This window comes from Hakea prostrata, chromosome 10 (assembly GCF_041222555.1).
Source record: "Hakea prostrata isolate BN-2017 chromosome 10, UWA_Hpros_2, whole genome shotgun sequence".
Lineage (NCBI taxonomy): Eukaryota > Viridiplantae > Streptophyta > Magnoliopsida > Proteales > Proteaceae > Hakea > Hakea prostrata.
The window spans coordinates 10,532,613-10,552,409 of NC_142609.1; the positions used below are offsets into that span (position 1 = coordinate 10,532,613).

Here is a 19,797-nt window from a genome sequence, read left to right on the forward strand (position 1 = left end):
TTGATTGAGATGGGGAACCCAATTCAGTGCTAAACCTGAGCAAAGAAGCCTATCTAGAATGGCAGCCCATCTCTTCTCTGTCTCCATCCATGGATTATGGTGTTTTTCTCATTCTTCATTATTGATAGTTTTTCAATCAATTTGATACATGTTTCACTAAAATGCCCCTAAAATGTTAAAATGACTAAAGTGATCTTGACTTTTACATCCTTATTTTCAAGTTTGAACCACATTCATAAGTGTGAAGTGATCTGAAATCCAATACCTAATCTGTTAATTGGATGGAGATCCACTCTCTCTTTTAAGCAAGTGAGAAATTTGTGAAGAACTTAGATCCAATTAAGGAAACATAAAAAAAAAAAAAAAGAACTATATAGATTTCTCATCGTCCCCCTCCAACATTGGAATGAATCATCTAGTAGATATTTAGTTGAAGGTTGGATCAAAGCCGTTCATGGCACCATAATTCTTATAACAATCCTAAAATTGGCCAATAGAGCTAATTTTGATTTAGTAGCGCTCAGCTTAATATCGTAAGCTTTTCAAAGTTGCTAGGGATTTCGACACAAATACAGTTGTTTCAGAGGTCTTGTTGCACGAGGCTATTCATGCTGATGATCAATGTCAAAATCTCTTTGGAAATGAGATTATTAGCTACATTGAGGATGGTAAGTGTAATAACCCCCATACCCAAAACTCGAATTTGAGGTTCTAGTACCCGAGTGTCAAACCGGAGGAAGTTGTGGGCCATTCAAATTGAAGCCCATACTTTGGGTTCAAAACCTACAAAACTAGGTGAAGTTGGTGGAGAACTTGCTATACTTGGAATCGAAAGAATATCTAGTCAGAACCTGGATGGTTTTAGTAGGTGGATATCTAGTGCAAGAAAGGTTGAGTTGGAAGATGTTCATGAGCGAGGTAAGAGCCCTCTACATATTTATTAAGGTTGTAATGGTATTGGGGATCAACCGGGAGAGCAAGGCAAGTACTAAAAGTACTAAGAGGCGGTTGCTTGGGGTGTTCGATTGACCAAGCAACCGGTAGCCTTGACGGTTGATAGACTATCACAGGTAGAATGCCAATTTTGCCCTTTGGCACCTTATTTAAAGCCTTCCACGACCTAATTTTGTATTTTTTTTTATTCTTGAAGGCTGCCATGGACTGAGATGAGTTAGAGAACACGTGGTTGATGTAAGATAGCCTCTTTTGCGGAGAATCTTTCGAGTTTTCCTTAACTTTCAGATTCTAAGTGAAGGTAAGATTAACCACTCTCTTAATCTATTAAATTTCACTTTATTAGAGAGTAGTTATTCTTATTTTAGCTAAGTTGTAGTGGTTTGGATTAGTTTATTTCTTTTCCACCGATGATCTCAATTAGATCATGCCAAGGGGAATGGATTGTATATCCGAGTTAATGGCGGATCTAAGATGATGTAGATCTATATCTTTCCTTCTGTGATCTATAGTTTTGAGTGGCTTCTCTGGTGTTCTAAGGATGTGATTTAAATTTAGATTATCCCAAATATAGATCAAAGCTTGGTGATCAAAACTTTGAATTTTGGACTTGGAATTCTACTCGAGGCTTGGCGGTCGCTTGAGGAGGTTGCTTAGAGCAACCGGTTCAACTGACCGGTTGGCTTTCCATAAGCTTGTTTTGTGTTATTTCTACTCAGTTTGGTTCCTAAAATCTAATGTAACTCTATAAACATAAACTAGGGTTTTCTAGGATCTACTAAAGTAGTTGATTGAAAGGACTTAGCACGTTTATTCGTTGTTCTACTAAGTTAGGTAAGGACGCAATTGCATATATCACTAGAATTGTTTGATATATTGATTTGTTTTCTATTTTAAGCATGTCAATGATTTTATATCTTGCTGTGATTATTTTTATTCATGCTTACTAGTTAATTATGAATCATGATTGATGTTTATTATACTTTGCTTCTTATCATATTATGGGATGTGGTTGTTTGGTGCAACTATTACCTAGGGAATATTTGGTTGGGTATTTTTTTTTCTTGGAACATCGGGGGCTGTGGTATTGGACATTGACTCTAGTGCTCTCGACACACTTCATAGTTGGTGTACTTCATAACCTTGGATGTCTAGATGCATGGTTAGGTTACCTTCACATGCTATTACCCTTTCAACAAGGCCGTGATGGCAGTGGTTGGGTCTTGTGAGCGTTCAAAAGATGGCTTGAGTGTCGTGAGGAGACATAAACCCACTATTATCATGCAATGATAAGGTTGCATATGCTAGGGTTGGGTTCATGGGGGTCCAAAAGATTGTTTGGGTGTCGTGAGGAGATATGAGAGGCTTCCGCCCCAATAATATGTGGATAACCATAGGGTTAAGAAATGTTGTCCAAAAGACAGTTTAGGTGTCATGAGGATTTGCAATTCTAGGTGGAAAAAGATATTGGACCAAAAGGGCACTAGGCATGAGGAAAGGTATTTAAACCACATGACTTTGCATTGGGTTTATAATCCCCGACATGCGCCTGTACTCATCTATGGTTGATGATGAGACCCGATCCCAATGCCGTGGAGAACCCAAAAGACAGCTTGGGTGCCATGAGAGAGAGTGATGAGACTTACTCAAAAGAGGACTAGTGTATATCTAATGCATATCAGCCTAAATAGAGACTAACATGGTTATACTTCCTAAATGCATGATTAACATATAATTTCATTATCCTTATACTTTATCTTGATGTCATGCGAACTTGGTATATGTGTGATTGTTGCCTTATGAAGTTCATTATAACTCATCATTGTGGATTTCTTTGTTTTTCTTCATATGCCTTTGCAGAAACAGGAGAGATTCCTTACTCATGGGTGGACACTTTCAAAGATGTATTGGTGATGACAATTGGAGTTGATTATCTTGTGAATGATTGAAGTGCTCTTACGGCACCCATTGATGGGAATAGGGTTTAGGTGGTTTGTCATTGGAATAAAGGGGTTAGGGAAGGATTAATAACAACCCATATTGAGAAATTAGAAAAGAAAATGAATAAGTTACCCAATGAGAGTTGTAGACAATAATGAAACTTAATTTTTTTCTTCCGCATCGATACTTTACTCTAATTTGATTATTCTTACATATTCATTTTGATGTCTTGAGATGTTTAATTAATTAATTATTGAATTATTTACTCTTTGCCCATATTTGTGGAATTGTATGCTTTATTTATTATTGATAGTGTAACTGAAATCCTGTGGTTGTGCATCACATCCACAGGTTGTCGAGGCAGATCCAACATTGTCGGGTGGGGTGTGACAGTAAGTCAACTAAGCTTTCCAATAACAGACAAAAGTTAAAGACAAAATTTCGAACTCTATGTGCAAAGAGACAATGCGTAATTTTCGAGTTCATAAGCAAAATCTATTGTGGAAAGAGCATCTATTACTCGATGGATTCATTGAAATGGGGAACCCAATTAGCCTTCAACCTAAGCAAAGAAGCCAATCTAGAATGGCATCCCAACAAGTTTGATGGATTTTGGCATTCTTCTCTTTCTTCATTCTTGATAGTGTTTCAATCACTTTGATACCTATTTCACTAATATGCTTATAACAAGCTAAAATGACTAAAGTGCTCTTGATTTTACATCCTATTTCAAGTTTGAACCACATCCATAAGGTGTGAAGTGATCTGAAATTCAATACAACATCATCAACATCAACAAGCTTTGTTCCAAATAAATGGGGTTGGCTACATGGATTCTTGTTTCCCAATCAACTCTATTTGAGGCCATGCATGCTTGTTGATTTGAAATCTAATACCTAATCTGTTAATTGAATGGAGAACCACTCTCTTTTTTAAGCAAGTGAGACATGGCAAAGAATTTAAATCCAATTAAGGAAGGAAAAATTACATATAAACCACTTGTGTTTGCAATCAATTACATCTACTACGTATGGAAAAAAAGGAATTATAGATACCCCCATATTGTCAAGAATTGAAAGCTATAAATGGACAGCTCTGCAGAAATAATAAGGGGGCATTTGTAATTGATTTTTTAAAGGGTAATAGATGTAATTGATTGCAAACAGAAGGGGTCTATATGTAATTTGTCCATTAAGGAAACATCAAGAAAAAGAAAAACTCTATAGATTTCTCATAGTCCCCCTCCAACATTGGAATGAATCATCTAGAAGATACTTGGTTAAAAGCCAAAACAAAACCATACATGGCACCATAACTCTTAGAAGAACCCTAAACTTTTGAATTGGTCCGAGAGCTGATTTTTACTTAGTAATGCTCTGTTTAGCATCCTAAGCTTTTCGAAGTTGCTAGGAATCTCAACACAAATACAGTTGTTTCGAAAGTCACGATACACTAAGCTATATAGGTTGATGATCAATGTCAGAATCCCTCTGGGAATGAGATTATCATCTACATTAGTAAGTCAACTAAACTTTTTAATAATGAACAAAACTTCAAGGACAAAAGTTTCAAATCTAACAACCCTCAAATCTCTTTTGGGTTTAAGGACGACATTCAACTTTCTTGAGTATTTGTTCAAAAAAAAAAAAAAAAACCCTAAAATCTGAGTTTGAAGTGTATGAGGTGGTGGTGGGTTGGTTCCAGCAGTGGTGGCCAAGTGGTTCTCAACGGAGTTTAGTGGTAGGAGAGAGGATGGAAGAAGATGGATTAAGGAATCCCCTTCACCCACTTGTATGGTTCAACTTTAAAAATATGATAGAGTTAGGTTTAATAGGGTATGCAAGTAATTTCACATTACCTATTAAATTTTTATCTTTTAGGGTAAAATGGTAATCTCCACTCATTAAGTTTGGTGGACCATTTCGTATATTTGCAAAACTGTGTTCCATGAATATGATTAAAGAAAAAAAAAAATCAGAGGATGCATATGGAACTCTTTTGAAAGAAAAAAAAAAAAAAAAATAACCATAATAAAATAATTGAAACAACAAACACTCCTTCCTTATTTGTATATACGTTGATTGACAAGCTCTAGAATATAAGCGAAAGACCTTATAGATCTAAGAAAGTTCTACAACAATAGAGACATGTGAAACTCTTTCAAACAAGCCAAAAAAAAAAAAACAAAGGACACATGAAACTCATTCATGGAAAATGAAATTTTATGTCTTTTCGGATGAATGAAGCATAGTATAAAATACCAAAATGGCCTACTTTGTACACAAGATCGAAGACACAATTTCTTGTTGGAAAACTCAGTTTATAGCAAGGTCTCAATATCTCCAGAGATGCATGAAAGCACTCTAAAAAAAAAAAAAAAAATAAAATTAATAAGTACAAGGGGTTGGTAAAGTTTGGCAAGGGACCATTTTCGAAAACATGAGGTCTTCATTTGCTTAGTGTGTTTGATATCTTTTGCTGCTTTCAGTGAAAAGTTGGATGGATATGTATGTTATCATTTATATATGCAATTATGTATTGAAGGGTAGTTTTAAAAGCTGAGAAAAATTTGCTTGCAAGTGAGAAAGTTTCCATTAATTGACATACCCAGAAACTTAGAACTCCTGAACTCTTTAAATTAACAACATTCTAAATTGTAAGCATTTGCAGCTTGATCAAAACTGTATAACTTGTCCAATCAAAAAAGGGTTCTTTGGGTTTGGTCCCCTACAATGAAAACAACAACATTACATTCTAACAGACAACAAAGGGTACCCACTAACTGATTGTATTTATTCATAATCTTTCTATGGTTTTAAGGAAAAACAGGAAAGATTGAAGGGCAAAATGGGGTTCTGATTCTTAAACACAGAAGAGCTGAACTGGGGTTTTGGTTGTTTATACAGAAGAGGGGTAGAAGAGTGGCTGTGTAAGAGAGTCAGAGAGACTGCTTGATTAAAATTGGCAAGGAAGAAGAAGACGGAGCAGGAAGAAAGCTATGTACAGGGACGTGTCGAGCTGCAATACATACAACTATGGCGACGCTACGTACTGGGATGCTCGTTATGTGCAGGAAACAGGGCCTTTTGATTGGTACCAGCGTTACTCTGCTCTTCGTCCTTTCGTTAACAAGTACATCCCTAAATCTTCTCGCGTTCTTATGGTTGGCTGCGGCAACGCCGGTAAAGCTCTCTCTCTCTGTTTCTTTCTTTCAATTTTATCAGCTGAAAGCCTAAACCCCAATAACGAATTGAAGCTAGCGAGCAATTAGAGATTTTAATACTTCTATCTGAAAAATAAATTTCTTCTTGAGATCTTGGATCATAGTTTTGAAGTTTCTTTAGAAACCCAAGTCACAGAAAGATGTAATTAGAACCGATTTTGGGAGCTTTATTCAGAAGTGAAAAAATGCCTTATTCAAGCCGATTTAGGTAGCTTTTGGTGACTCTATGGTTCTCCGTGATTTGCATTTCAGTTCGATTCTTGCCAGTGAGAATTTATTTTCTTGGGTTGGTGAATTCTAACTGGTTAGGACTTACGAGGGCTCGAGAATTTGGTAGCCGTTTTGGTTTCTCGAGTGAAAGAAATAGGGTGGGAGGGTTTTGAAGTCCTCTTCCTGCATACAATCCAATTTGCAATGCTCTTTGATTGTTTCTTGTAGTATTTGTTGCCAACTCTTTTTGTAATTCGGAAATTGTCAGTTGGGTATAAGTAATCCATTAAATGGGTGTCAATTCAGCACAATGAACTTGGGCAGCTAGTATCTATCATTCAATATCGGGAAGTGAATATTAAACAAACAATAATTCAGCCATTTAGAAGGTCTTAAAATTTTTGGATGAAATATGGAGAGGATGAGTGTGATTTTAATTGTCTGGTCTTTGATACTTATTTTGATTCCAAATGAAAATGATTCAGATGTGAAAAAGTGACTCGGCAGGGCTTTTGTTCTTCAACAAGAGTCTTGTAGTTTTAAGAGGAGAATCATTAAAAACATGTATTAGAAGTTTTTTAGGTTTGAATATCTTTATATTTGTGATTGTCACATCAGAATTAAGGAATGCCAAAAGAATTGTTTTTGAGTTCAAAATGTTACAATTTGAGTAATGTATTTGTACTAAAATTACAAGGAATTTTGATTGCTGGATTTTATTGAATGGAACCTCCATTATTGGCAGGGTTGTGGGTTCTTTTTTTTTTTTTGGGGGGGGGGGGGGGTGTCGGGGGTAAGGGGAAGATGTGGTAGGGGCAGAGGATTGATCCCATGACCCCCTTGGACTTACTGCCTTTACAAAGAAGGCTGCCACCAGTTTGCTAAATGCACACCCTCTAATTTTGTTAGTTAGACTCTGGTTCTGTTGATCTGTGTCATATGTGTACAATTTTTCTGCTTTTCACTGCATGTTTTGACAGCACAAAGTTGCTATTCTGTTTGAATTTCCTTCTTTTTTGGGGGAAAAAAAATTGGGAAAGGATATAAACCATTATTTCTTCCCTCACCAGCCAAGTTTTGCTAACAAGGAAAGAAAGGTCCAAGAATACTTTGCATCCCAATGACAAGGAAGGATGCTAAAACTAAATGGAACTACAGAACCAGATACTAGCATGAAGATATCTCCTGCTTCTCTGTTTTCTACTCCATCTGCCAAGGGACCAATAAGGAAAAACCACAGGAGATACCGAACAAGTTATGAAGCCAAATTCTTACCTTCCAGCAAAGGCAAAAAAACTTTTTGTCCATTGGATATGAGATTAATCAATTAGTCAGGGTAAGTTCTCAGAGGACATATGGTGAGGCAAGTCTACTTCAGGGAAAGGTTTCTCAACTTTTTAATTTTTTCACATGCAGGACCAACTTGTTTCTTTCGCTGTGTATGTTTCTACTGGATAGAGTTAAACTTCGCATTAGCAGACTGTTTAGAACACTGAATTTGAGAGATTGGTTCTTTCATCAATATTATTTCTAATCATTTACTTCTTGGAAAACTCCAGTAGAATCTTGTCTGCTTTGAAGCTGTGATGACTGACAATTGGTAAAAGGACCTTAAAAGAGACTCCAGTGGACAGTTGCAGCTGATTTAATGAGAAGTAACTTTATTTAAGAAGTATTCATATTGGTAATTTCTTTAATGCTAAGAAATCTACTTCTAACAGATAATCAACAATAGAACAAGAAATGGGGAAAGTTATTTTCAGAGGTTTGCAGACTATATGATGGTCATTGTGGACTTCCTTTAGAAGTTGGTGAAATGATGGATTTGCCAAAACTCAAAGGATGATGTTTTCATGTGGAAGTACAACAATGATTTGCCTTTTCTTTTCTTTTTTTTTTTTTTTTTTGGGGGGGGGGGTGGGATGTGGGAGACATGGGAAGTTGAGTTACTAGTGGGGTCTCCACATACAGGGTGTTTTTTGGTTTCTTTTGATGACAACTGTTTCAAGGGCTGGAAATGTTTATTTAGTTTATTAAAGAATAAAGGCAATGGAAAATTTTCAAATAATTTGGGGTTGTGTTTGTTGGTCTGTGAAATGGGCCTGGTTCCTTTATGTAACTAGAACATAGTTGGTCTTTGTTAGTGCTACGGTCCTTTATGGTACTCATGATGGTAGCAAAAGGGGCATTTGAGTAGTGCTCATCCATTCTATTCTCCAATCTTCCTATCTTTGCTAGAGTGACAGCTTCTCCATCCCCAAATCTACCATTCATGTTATAGAATTTCTCTTTTGTGCCTTCCTCTAGAAAGGCCAAGAATCCTCCCATTCATTCATCCTATCTCCTGGACTGCCATTTGCCGACCTAAGTATGAAGGAGGCCTAGGGATCCGTCGTATCTTGGATGTTAACTTGGCTTGCCTCCTTAAGCTCATCTGAAAGATTGCCTTTAAACATGATTCCATTTGGTTGTCTTGGGTCACTCGTATATCCTCAAACCGGACTCCTTTTGGACCGCTTCTATGCCCTCCAATCCTTCTTGGATTTGGAGGAAACTCTTGCTCCTTTGCTCGCAACCCCTCACTGCCATCTCTATCCAAATCTCCTCTAGATCGTCCACATTTTTTTGGCTAGACACTTGGATCTGATGGGTATTCTTTTCATTATTCTTGGCCACCGCACCGTCTATGAGACTCGTATCCCTAAGTTTGCCCCCCTCTCCTCTTTCATTACTAATGGTTATTGGTCCCCTCTCCCCCACCCCAGTCTCATACAAGTTTGGAATGTGCTCCCTCTTATTTTAACCTCAGCCCGAGATACCACCATCTGGCTCCCCTCTTCCTCACCCTCTAAATCATTCACCATCTTCTCAACTTGGAACCTTCTTCGGTTCCCCTCCCCCCCAGTCCCTTGGGCCCCTTTGGTTTGGTTCAAAGGCCACATCCCTCCACTCCCTCACCCTTTGGATAGCCCTCAACCTTGCTCTTCCCACTCAATCCCTCTTTGTTAGCCGCCATATCCATGTTAACCCTAACTGCATCCTTTGTTGGAATGGTCCTAAGGATACCAAACACCTTTTTTTCTCTTGCCCTTCTCCCGCTCCCTTTGGGAGAAAGCCCTTGCATCCATTTGGCCTCGGTTGAGGCGATTCCTATGGTTTTGCTTGAGATTGGTCTTAGATTTTGAGGAATTTCTCTAGCCCCTCCATTTATGACCGAGTTGGTAAGTTAGTCTTTGGAGCCACCATCCTCCACTTGTGGTGGGAGCGCAATCTTAGGAGTTGGACCTCCAAATCTCGGTCTCTAGACTTGATTTGGAATGCTATCTATTTTGATGTTACCTCTAGACTTCTCTCGTCTCCCCACCCCCCACCCCCCGGTTTTTGACAATCCCAAGAATAGGTTAATTGTTAGTTCCTAGGGTCTCAACTCCTCTTTCCAAGCTTCCCCTTGAAGCCTTGTGACCCCCCCCCCCCTTTTCCTCCTCTTTGTATTTATTGTTCTTTGCTTTATTTAATTAGTTATTCATCCAATAAAAGGGGGCTGAGTCTTTTTGATAGTTAAGATTTTAGCATGATTGGGAGAGCCAACACTGGATAACCAAAGGGGTAATCTATCTGTCGAACTGTATGAACTTGTGAATTTTGTTAGAAAGTTGATGTGATTACTTCTATCAGGTGTTATTGCCTGAACCCTGTATGTGAGTACTCTCCAATTCCCTTGGCCCCCTCCCCCCACCCCAAACCACGAAAAAAAAAAAAAAAAGAAGAAGAAGAAGAAGGAAAGAGAAAAAGAAGAGGAAACTACTACAGGTCATCGTCTTTTTTAATTTTAATCAGTATCTTTTGGCATTTATGTGTGATTAATTCCCATTAACCATTTCTGTTTACTCGTTTCACCCATCCAGCTGTGCAGCTTAATTGCCATCCTGTCACCCACAACCCATGCTAGCTTCCAAGCCCATGGCTAGCTATGAATACATCTTCCTGGCTTACAGACTAGCAACTACATTACTTATTTGAAGCCTCTTCAACCAATTCCTTACTGAGGCTATTTCACTGAATTCATGATCTATTGTTTGTGCACAGCAGGCCATATTTCCTTGTGGGATGAACTTTTTACCTTATACCCTCCTTTAAGTTCTTGATTTTGAATTTATAATTGTCAGAGTGCAGGTGATTTCGCTAACATCTTATATCACACTGGGAACTTTTCCAACATACCGTATCTAATGGGTGTTTATGATGATCTCTGAAATGATCTGAATTCTTTACCTACCTAGCTGAACGGTGATATGTTTCAATTGCTTTGCTGGTGTATTGTTTTATTGATTTCAGTCTTTCTTGCAGTTATGTCAGAAGACATGGTCAAGGATGGATATGTAGATATAATGAACGTTGATATTTCTTCAGTTGCCATTGACATGATGCGAAGGAAGTATGAGTATATACCTCAGCTGAAATGTATCCTAATCAAAGAAATAACTTAAGAATTTCTTTTTATGGTGTCTACATTTGGTTGCGAGGAAAATTGAAAGGAATGTAAGTGGAAAATTTTTAACCTAAAAAAGAAACTTTTATAATCATTACACCATATTATTGTGTTAAATGCTTAAATTTGCTACAGCATTTAGTAGTGATATGTTTTATGTTGATTTCTATTTATTTTAAAACTAAGGGTTTTCAATGCATATTAAAGTGAAAATTTAACAACCAATATGGAATGATCTGGAGCCAGTGAAATGGTCACCCAGGGTAATGATTACAAAAAGTTTCTTTTTGAGGTTTGGAAATTTCACTTCTTGTATGCTCAATTTCTATTGCAACCAAATGAAACCCGTGCGTATGTTTGTTGTTATGTTCTCATTTATGGCAAATTACTTGGTCACCTCCATGAATCAAACAACTGTTTTAACACTCCTGAACCTGATGATTAATTACAACTAACTGCAGTCTGTTGGTTAAATATTGTTAGAAGATCACAGGTAAATTTTTTAAAATAGCTAGACTATCCTTAAAGTAGTGAACTGATACCCTTGATTTAAAAGCCCAGTCTTCTTCAAACCTCTTCTTCCTCTCAGATCTGAATTAGCTTCAACTTAGGTAAATAAATTGGTTCTCATCTTTTGTTCACAGACCTGAGCATAAAAAGGATATCAGAAAACCATTGTTTTTAGTGTTAAATTTACTCTAGGTGGGAGGGGCTTCTCAATTCTAGATCAGGTAATGGATCTATCAACAGAAATGTTTGGGAACTCTCACCTAACAGATGTTAAATAGTCAAGGAAAAGAGGAAGGAGTTTGATTGAGGCTTGTGGTTCTTTTAGCATTGCCTAGAAACCGATGAAGGAGGAGTAATAAAAGGAGTATAGAAATAAATAAGAGAAAATATAAGAATAAGGTATGAATGGTTTCATTAGCTAACTGTGGTTCTCCTGGATTTTGAAGAACTCTTGCTTCAGGTACTTCCATGTATCTCCTACAATTCGATGGATCTTTTTTTTCTCCAATTTGTTTTCTCTTCCCGTTGCTTGCAGATCCCTCTTCTTGCATTTGGTCCCATTGAATCCATTATTCTCCTTGTCGGTGTAATCTCTTGGGTGGAGATTTCTGGAATTTAATGGAAAACTTGTTAACCAGGCCTTTGCAGTTGTGAACCACACTGGCATACCAGTCAGGCTGCAAATCTCGCACGTTGGCGACAGTTGTAGAACCTACAGGGTTGCCAAGCTTGTTCTTCCCAAATAATCATATACCCAATTCCTATTTGGGGTATTTTTAGGTCAAAAGAAAGAAAGAGTATAGGGTAAAAATAGACATTTTAATAGCTCAATTTAATATTCAACAACCCATAAGGGTAGATGTGAGTAATGTGACAATTCATTTTTTTCCACTAGTGGCAAACTAACATAGTTGTGTGTTCGGGGTTGTTTAAGCAATTGTTCAGTTTTTTTTGTGAGAATAAGTAACAAGGGCAAGGTACTGGGGGTATACATGTAATTTGGTGAACTGAATGATATTGTTTCACTGGAGTTTCCTTTATTTATCTTGATAGACATGCAAATGGATGTCAGAGACATGAGCTTCTTTCCAGATGAATCATTTGATGGTGTCATCGACAAAGGTTCTTGATCTCACCCACTCGCTAATGATTGATTATTATTAGCTGGAAGCCTGGAACTTGTCTTTTTATGTTTCTGATGCTTGATTCACTTGCATGGTTCTGTTGATCCACCATCTAGGAACTCTTGATTCATTGATGGTAAGCTCCTCCTTCAAATTCTTGTTATGATTCCTCAGAATTTCTTGTGCATTTTGTAACTTTTTATTCATAATTTGTATCTAGTGTGGTACCAGTGCTCCACTCAGTGCCAGCCAAATGCTTGGAGAAGTGAGCAGGTTTATGCTTCATCATCTCAGGAGCTGACTTGTAAATACTGATGTGTTATATGATTTTATTCATTTCCCCATAAATTTGCTTATTTGTGTTTTAGAGATCTGGAAATCTTTACTTTTACCTGTACCAGTTAACTTTATTCATTGATGTTCATCTCAATTGCAGGCTTCTCAAACCTGGAGGGGTCTATATGTTGGTAGGAGAGAAAATTGGTTATCCTTTTCTTTTGCATAGTATTTTTCCTTGAATGTTCAGCAAACTCAATGTACCATGTTACACTGTACAGATTACTTACGGTGATCCATCAGTTAGAGTTCCTCATTTGAACAAATTGTTATACAATTGGGAACTAACATTATACATTATGCGTAAGTCTCTCTCTCTCTCTCTCTCTCTCTCTCTCTCTCTCTCTCTAAACACACATGCACAGAGGAGGCTTAAATTTTTTGATCAACATATCTGAATCTTCCTGCTAAAAATGTTTTTGCAGCCAGACCAGGATTCCAAAAGCCAGGAGATTGTAGCTCTTCATCAAAATCATACCTTGAGCCTGTTCCTCTGACAGAGAAGGGCCACCTTCCTGCAGGATTTGTTCTGGAAGATAAAGATTCCCACTATGTCTATGTGTGTAAAAAGATGGATGGAATGAAGTGAATTGGATCTAGGAAATGAATGGCTCCATTTAATGCTATATACAGAGATGACTGAGAAAGGAGTTGACGTAGGAATCAATTTCATATTCATCTTTGGTTTCTGCTTCCTGTATAAGTAGGCCTCCTTGGAGTCATAATTTTTCTTCTTCCCAAATCATTTGGATGCAGTGTTGTGAATGACAATGCTGTTGGTTAACTTCATGTTTAGTTGCTGGTAGACTATAGTGTCTTGATTGACATTCTTGTTTATTCAACAGAGTAATTTGCATTGGTTTCTTAAGGAGTGTAGAATGGTCCTATTTGATCTGATATAGCTGATATGTATTGTTTCGATTTCGGATTCAGCAATAACCCACCCCCCCCCCCAAAAAAAAAAAAAAAACCCGCAACGAGATGCCGTGATATGCAGTGTATTGGGCACCCTTGTGTGAGGAACCATGGCCATGCTCCAGCCCTTGCAGCAATTGTAGTACATTTTGAAGGGTGTGAGGGTTAACTAATTTACTGCTTACACATCAGGACACCTTGTGAATGGGAAATCTCCAGCTCTGGTATATGCATAAATTGCCTTATTCATCTGAAGATGACTGTCTTGCTCCTCTCAAAATGAAGGGCATGGACTTCTATTTAATGACTTCCAGTGAAGGGGGATTTGTTGTCAATGCAAAAACCAATTGGAAATGAAAAGATTGAAAGGCCGAAATTTGAGAATGAAGTGGGGAAAAACAATAATCTCTTTATAGGGGCATTCCGAGAATTGAACTCGGGACCTCTCGCACCCTAAGCGAGAATCATACCACTAGACCAAATGCCCTGATTTTGTTAACATGGCAGCTACCTATTACTTTTACTGATTGGAGAGCTCACATTCTTTCAAAGTCAATGAAAGTTGTGGTTCTTCAGAAATGATTATAAGATAAAAGCAGAAATATTTTTCTTCTTCTGAATTTTGCTAGTTAAAAGCAAGCAAATGAAACATCTTGTTCAAACAAATCATGGCTCTAGCCTATTTGGGTAACATAGAAGAATGATATGACAATTTCGACTAGTAGATGTCTTAAGGGCTTGTTTGGTCACATCAATTCAGAGATTTGAAAATTTTGGATTCATGAATGTGAGATTTATACCTATTTGGTTGCGAAAATTCCTGAATTTCTGAAATATTGAGATTCATTTTTCTACACTAAAAACGTGAATCTGTAGATTTATGGGTATGGGGCTACTATAAAGGCACTAAACATTTGTACATTCACAAAAATCACGTTGACTAAATAGTTTTTCAAGATGAATTCACAGATTTTATTCCACATATTTAGGTTAACTAAACAATTAATTTTATGAATTATGATTTCATAGATTTGAAACCTCCAGACTCGCGTAACCACATAGGCCCTAAATAAATTGCTAAAGTAGGGAGACTTAGAATTACATTTGAATAATTTACACATTAAATAAATGATCAAATATAAATTATATTGGATAATATGGTCAAGAGAAAAAAAAAAATTAAAAATTCAGAATATTATTCATAATAGACTGGAGAAAAGGTTCAATCGATTTGCCAAACATTTAGCAATTACTTTGTAGGGTATAGTGCAAAGTCTAATTAGTCTTAGGTGACTCACTTATTTGAGGTTTCTTCTTTTGGGGATGAGAGTGATATTGTCTTATTAAGGCTTTTCATAAGATATCCCCTCTAGAAGAAATGCTTGGTGCCGCAAACTGAACCAAGTCTTCTCCCAACAATTCTCAATTTCTATGATAAAATCTAGCTGATAGCCCATCTACCCCAGGTGTTTTGTTCCCTTTCATTGAAATAAAGCTTTTTTAATTTCTTCACCCAAGAAGGGTTGACAAAAAGCCTCATGATCTATATACGAGAGATGCAATGAGCTAAACTAGACATAAATAAAGAAGGAGATTGGGGAGATGATGATGTAAACAAAGATAAGAAGTAAGTTCAGATTTCACCCACAATAGCAGCTTCTTCTGTGATCTAGTGCCTTGAGGTGGACTTAAATCTTTGTATAGCATTGTTGTATAGCATTGTGTTGCCTCCACTGGGCTTTGCCTGAGTGGAAGAAGGTTGTGTTGCAGGCTTGCAGTCCCCTGATTCCAACCATTTGATTCTTGATCTCTGCTTCAGTACTTGTCTTCCGCCTTCATTAAAGAGTCCAGCTTATGTAGCAGTTCAATTTTAGCTAGCACAGTCTCCTTAGTTGTGGGTTGTTGTTGCAATTCCCCAATTGCCTCATGGACTCCTGGAATTTCTTTTGATGCTGCCCTAAACATGGCTTTACTCCAATGCCTCAATTTTCGAGCACAGTTCCATTTCTTCTAGCCTTGGAAGGTCTTCTCACTTTATTTCATAGCTATAACGCATAGGTCTTCTCTTCACATATTGGAGTGTAAGTCTAGAGGAGTGAGATTGGAGCTAATGATGGCTAGTTTATGCCCATTCAAGCCTTGAAAAGATGAAGCATCTGAATGTTGCAAAATATTTTATCAATGTCTTCCTTTGCCAGATCTCTCCCCTTCCTTTTATTGGACCATAAAAATAAAGGGCTTGTGCACTTAGCTTCATGAAGAGCACAAGAATCAATTGTTCGTTCCCCCTCATTTTTCCTCATGACTTCTTATGTCATTAAAATCCCCGATCACTAGCCATGGTGAATCTACTGTGGAACCCAATTGTATCAGCTCCTTCCAAAATTCTTCTCGCTTTTCCACTTTAGAAGGCCCATACACTAGTGTCAGTCAAAATTCTGCATTATTAGAAGCAACAACCAGTAACTCAATGATATACAGAGAAGCTGATCGATAATAAAGTGAGAAAAAAGCAAAACTCCAGACTGGGAGAAAACTATCAGTGAAACCCAAAGATGAAGCTAGCTTATCTATGCTTTATTTGACTGTTTTGTTTCTAGTAACATTACCATACTTGGTCTAAAGTCCTTGAAAATTTTGTATAGATAACTTTTGGTCAAGAGCCGACCACACCCCTGACCATTCTAGTAGATAAGCCTCATAGTGACATTGCGAGCGGGTTGTTGAGAGACAGCTTGCCGAATCCTTTTAGTTGAGTGTGACAAATGAGGAACTACCCCTCAGTTGAGGGACAACTTATAATGCATTGAAACAAGCAAAGAATAATTATATAGAAAAAACATTAGAGATCACAATATCACACGTTAGTCACATCAGTGATGGGGATCCAGGATATCCTAAATTGAAGGCCATGAAAACGTAAATCCAACACAACCCTAAAACTCATAAACAAAGTGAGAGGGGATGAAGGCCTAAATATCAACAAGCACCACATAAATCAAGTTACAGAACATACCTGGGAGTTTTGTAAATTTAAGCCGTATTCAACCAAAAAAAAATGAAAACCATCTATATCATTCACTAATCAGCTACAATGGCTTATCTTTTTTCTTGCTAGAGTGAAACCAAGTTTTGATAATACATCGGAAGAATCAAATTACAATCTAATTGATAACCCAACAAATACGTACAAAACAACTAAAGGGGCACAGCATTGAAAAATCTGAACTGATTAACTTGAACAATACGTAAAGAACAAAGAAGGAATTATTTTTTTGGGGGGAGGGAACAACGAGTCCAGATCATTTCCCCTACTGTTGTTGACCATGAATTACAAACGGGCCCATAGAGTTAGGGTGATGGGGTTTATTTTTTATTAATATTTATTATTTTTTTATAAATATTATATTATTTTTTACTTATGGGCCCCACATAATTTATCGTTGTAACACTGTCGAGAGAGCACATAATGCTCCCCATTCAATGAGATGATCCACACTCGACTTTTTATAGGGTCTTGCTTGGGTCCTACGCATACACTGTCGAGAGAGCACATAATGCTCCTTGTTCAGGGAGATAATCCACACTCGGTTTTTTATAGGGTCTTGCTTGGATCTTGCACATTTGATGCGCAGGACTATCAAACCACACATTTCGGGCATTGGATCGGGATTTCATTCGAAATTTTGGCTTGACGTTAATGTGCATGACCCAAGCTTTTTATGATTTTTTATACTATGGAGATAGGAATATTATATAATATAAGCTAGGTTTTGCCCCTGGCCCTAAGGGAATTTGAACTCTGACCTATTACTCAAAGTTATTTGTTTTTTCCAAAACCACCCCTAGGGATTAAAAAAAGATGGATTTCACCCGTCTTATAAGCATCACTCCCCAGTTGGAACCCTTGTAGACCATCCTATATAAAATGCTCATCGTGGTTTAATAGAAACCAACCACAGAGATTTGAAATCAGAACACAAGATTCACTACTCAGTGAGTCAGTGGGATATAAGCAAAGAAAGACCAAAAGGGCACAACAGACCATGTGTGGAGAGAGATGAAGAAATTGGGGTAGAATATACCTCACGAGTGATTTTGTTTCTTTTTTGGGGGTTAATTTTAATCTCTTTATATTTCGAGTATTTGAAGGTAGGCTCTTACCGATGATTAAAGAAGCAAGGAGTCCCAACGTTGACAACGAAGCTCTAGAAACCCTAGACACAGGGTAGTTTCTCCAAAGTTCTTTTCTTGGACCGAGATTATTAGCTATACATTGGCATCTTTTGTTTACAGATTGCAGATTAGAATGATGGGGTTTATTTTTTACTTATGGGCCCCACAAAATTTATGGATGTAACACTGTCAGGAGAGCACATAATGCTCCTCGTTCAGGGAGATGATCCACACTCGGCTTTTTATAGGGTCTTGGTTGGGTCCTGCGCATACACTGTTGGGAGAGCACATAATGCTCCCCGTTTAGGAAGATAATCCACACTCGGCTTTTTATAGGGTCTTTTTTGGGTCCTGCGCATTTTGATGCACAGGACCATCAAGCCACACATTTCGGGCGTTGGATTGGAATTTCGTTCGAAGTTTTGGCTTGACGTTAATGCGCATGACCCAAGCTTTTTACGATTTTTTTTATTATGGAGATAGGGATATTATATAATATAAGAAAGGTTTTGCTTCTGGCCCGCTAGCCCTAAGAAAATTTGAACTCTGAACTCTTACTCAAAGTTATTTGTTTTATCCAAAACCACCCCTAAGGAAGATGGATTTTACCCATCTTATAAGCGTCACTCCTCAGTTGGAACCCATGTAGACCATCCTATATAAAATGCTCATTGTGGTTTAATAGAAACCAACCATAGAGATTTGAAATCAGAACACAAGATTCACTACTCAATGGGATATAAGCAAAGAAAGACAAAAAGGGCACAACAGACCATGTGTGGAGAGAGACGAAGGAACTGTGGTAGAACATACCTCACGAGTGATTTTGTTTCTTTTTTGGGGGCTAATTTAATCTCTGTATATTCAGAATATTCAAAGGTAGGCTCTTACCGACGATTGAAAGAAGCACGGAGTCCCAAAGTTGATCGCAAAACTGTAGAAACCCCAGACATAGGGTAGTTTCTCCAAAGTTCTTTTCTTGGACCGAGATTATTAACTATACATTGGCATCTTTTGTTTACAGATTGCAGATTGGGGTGTTATTTTTTGGAGATCTTCAGCAATGAACTTGTTTCAAACTCTCGTCCAACCATTTCCCTCCACCATAGCTTTGCCGTCTCTGCACATGTATATAGTAGACTCATTTTCGTATTTATCCCCTCATGCGTCTTCTGTTAAGACAACTCTAATCTTGGGAGTGTCGTCTTAATAGAAGACACATGATGACATGAGGGGATAAATACGAAAATGAGTCTATTGTACACATGTGAAGAGACGGCAAAGCTATGGTGGAGGAAAATGGTTGGACGAGAGCTTGAAACAAGTTCATTGCTGAAGATCTCCACAAAATAACACCCCAATCTGCAATCTGTAAACAAAAAATGTCAATGTATGGCGAATAATCTCGATCCAAGAAAAGAACTTCGGAGAAACTACAGTATGTCTAGGGTTTCTACAGCATCGCGATCAACGTTGGGACTCCCTGCTTCTTTCAATAGTCGGTGAGAGCCAGCTTATGAATATTTTGAATATACAGAGATTAAAATTATCCTCCAAAAAATACCCAAAACTCACTCGTGAGGTATATTCTACCCCAGTTCCTTCGTCTCTCAGAGAAAATCACAGCAGGAACAGAATGGTGAACATCGCACTGATGGCGACGAGAAAGGTAATCTTTCTTCACAATAAGTTCAAGATCAGGAACAACGTTCATGATGCTGGCTTCCCATTTGCGGGATAGGGTTTGATCGTCTCATGCTGTAGTTCCTCTTCTTCTCCTCCACCTAATCCTGCATCTTCGTCGAAGAACGGTGGTGATTCCTAATCATTTTCATATATGGAAGATAGTTTATTAGCGAAGTAGCAGCAGATAGAGTTCTTATATCTCCTCTCATGAAACAGATATCATAGCGAAATGC

General features: G+C 37.7%; 1 protein-coding gene and 1 non-coding gene across 2 annotated transcripts; one reads left to right on the forward strand and one right to left on the reverse strand.

Annotated features, from left to right (window-relative positions):
• The first annotated feature begins 5,500 nt into the window (after nt 1-5,500).
• Nucleotides 5,501-13,694, forward strand: LOC149001861 (S-adenosyl-L-methionine-dependent methyltransferases superfamily protein). Its single transcript, XM_089137896.1, has 8 exons — nt 5,501-6,077; nt 10,676-10,789; nt 12,381-12,449; nt 12,568-12,587; nt 12,672-12,724; nt 12,888-12,918; nt 13,009-13,090; nt 13,213-13,694. The coding sequence occupies exons 1-8, from the start codon at nt 5,894-5,896 to the stop codon at nt 13,374-13,376; spliced, it is 717 nt and encodes a 238-aa protein (XP_088994022.1). The 5' UTR covers nt 5,501-5,893; the 3' UTR covers nt 13,377-13,694.
• A 423-nt stretch (nt 13,695-14,117) lies between these two features.
• On the reverse strand, nt 14,118-14,189 carry TRNAP-AGG (transfer RNA proline (anticodon AGG)). The gene has a single exon. It is a non-coding gene; the product is annotated as a tRNA-Pro (tRNA).
• Between the last annotated feature and the right edge of the window lie 5,608 nt (nt 14,190-19,797).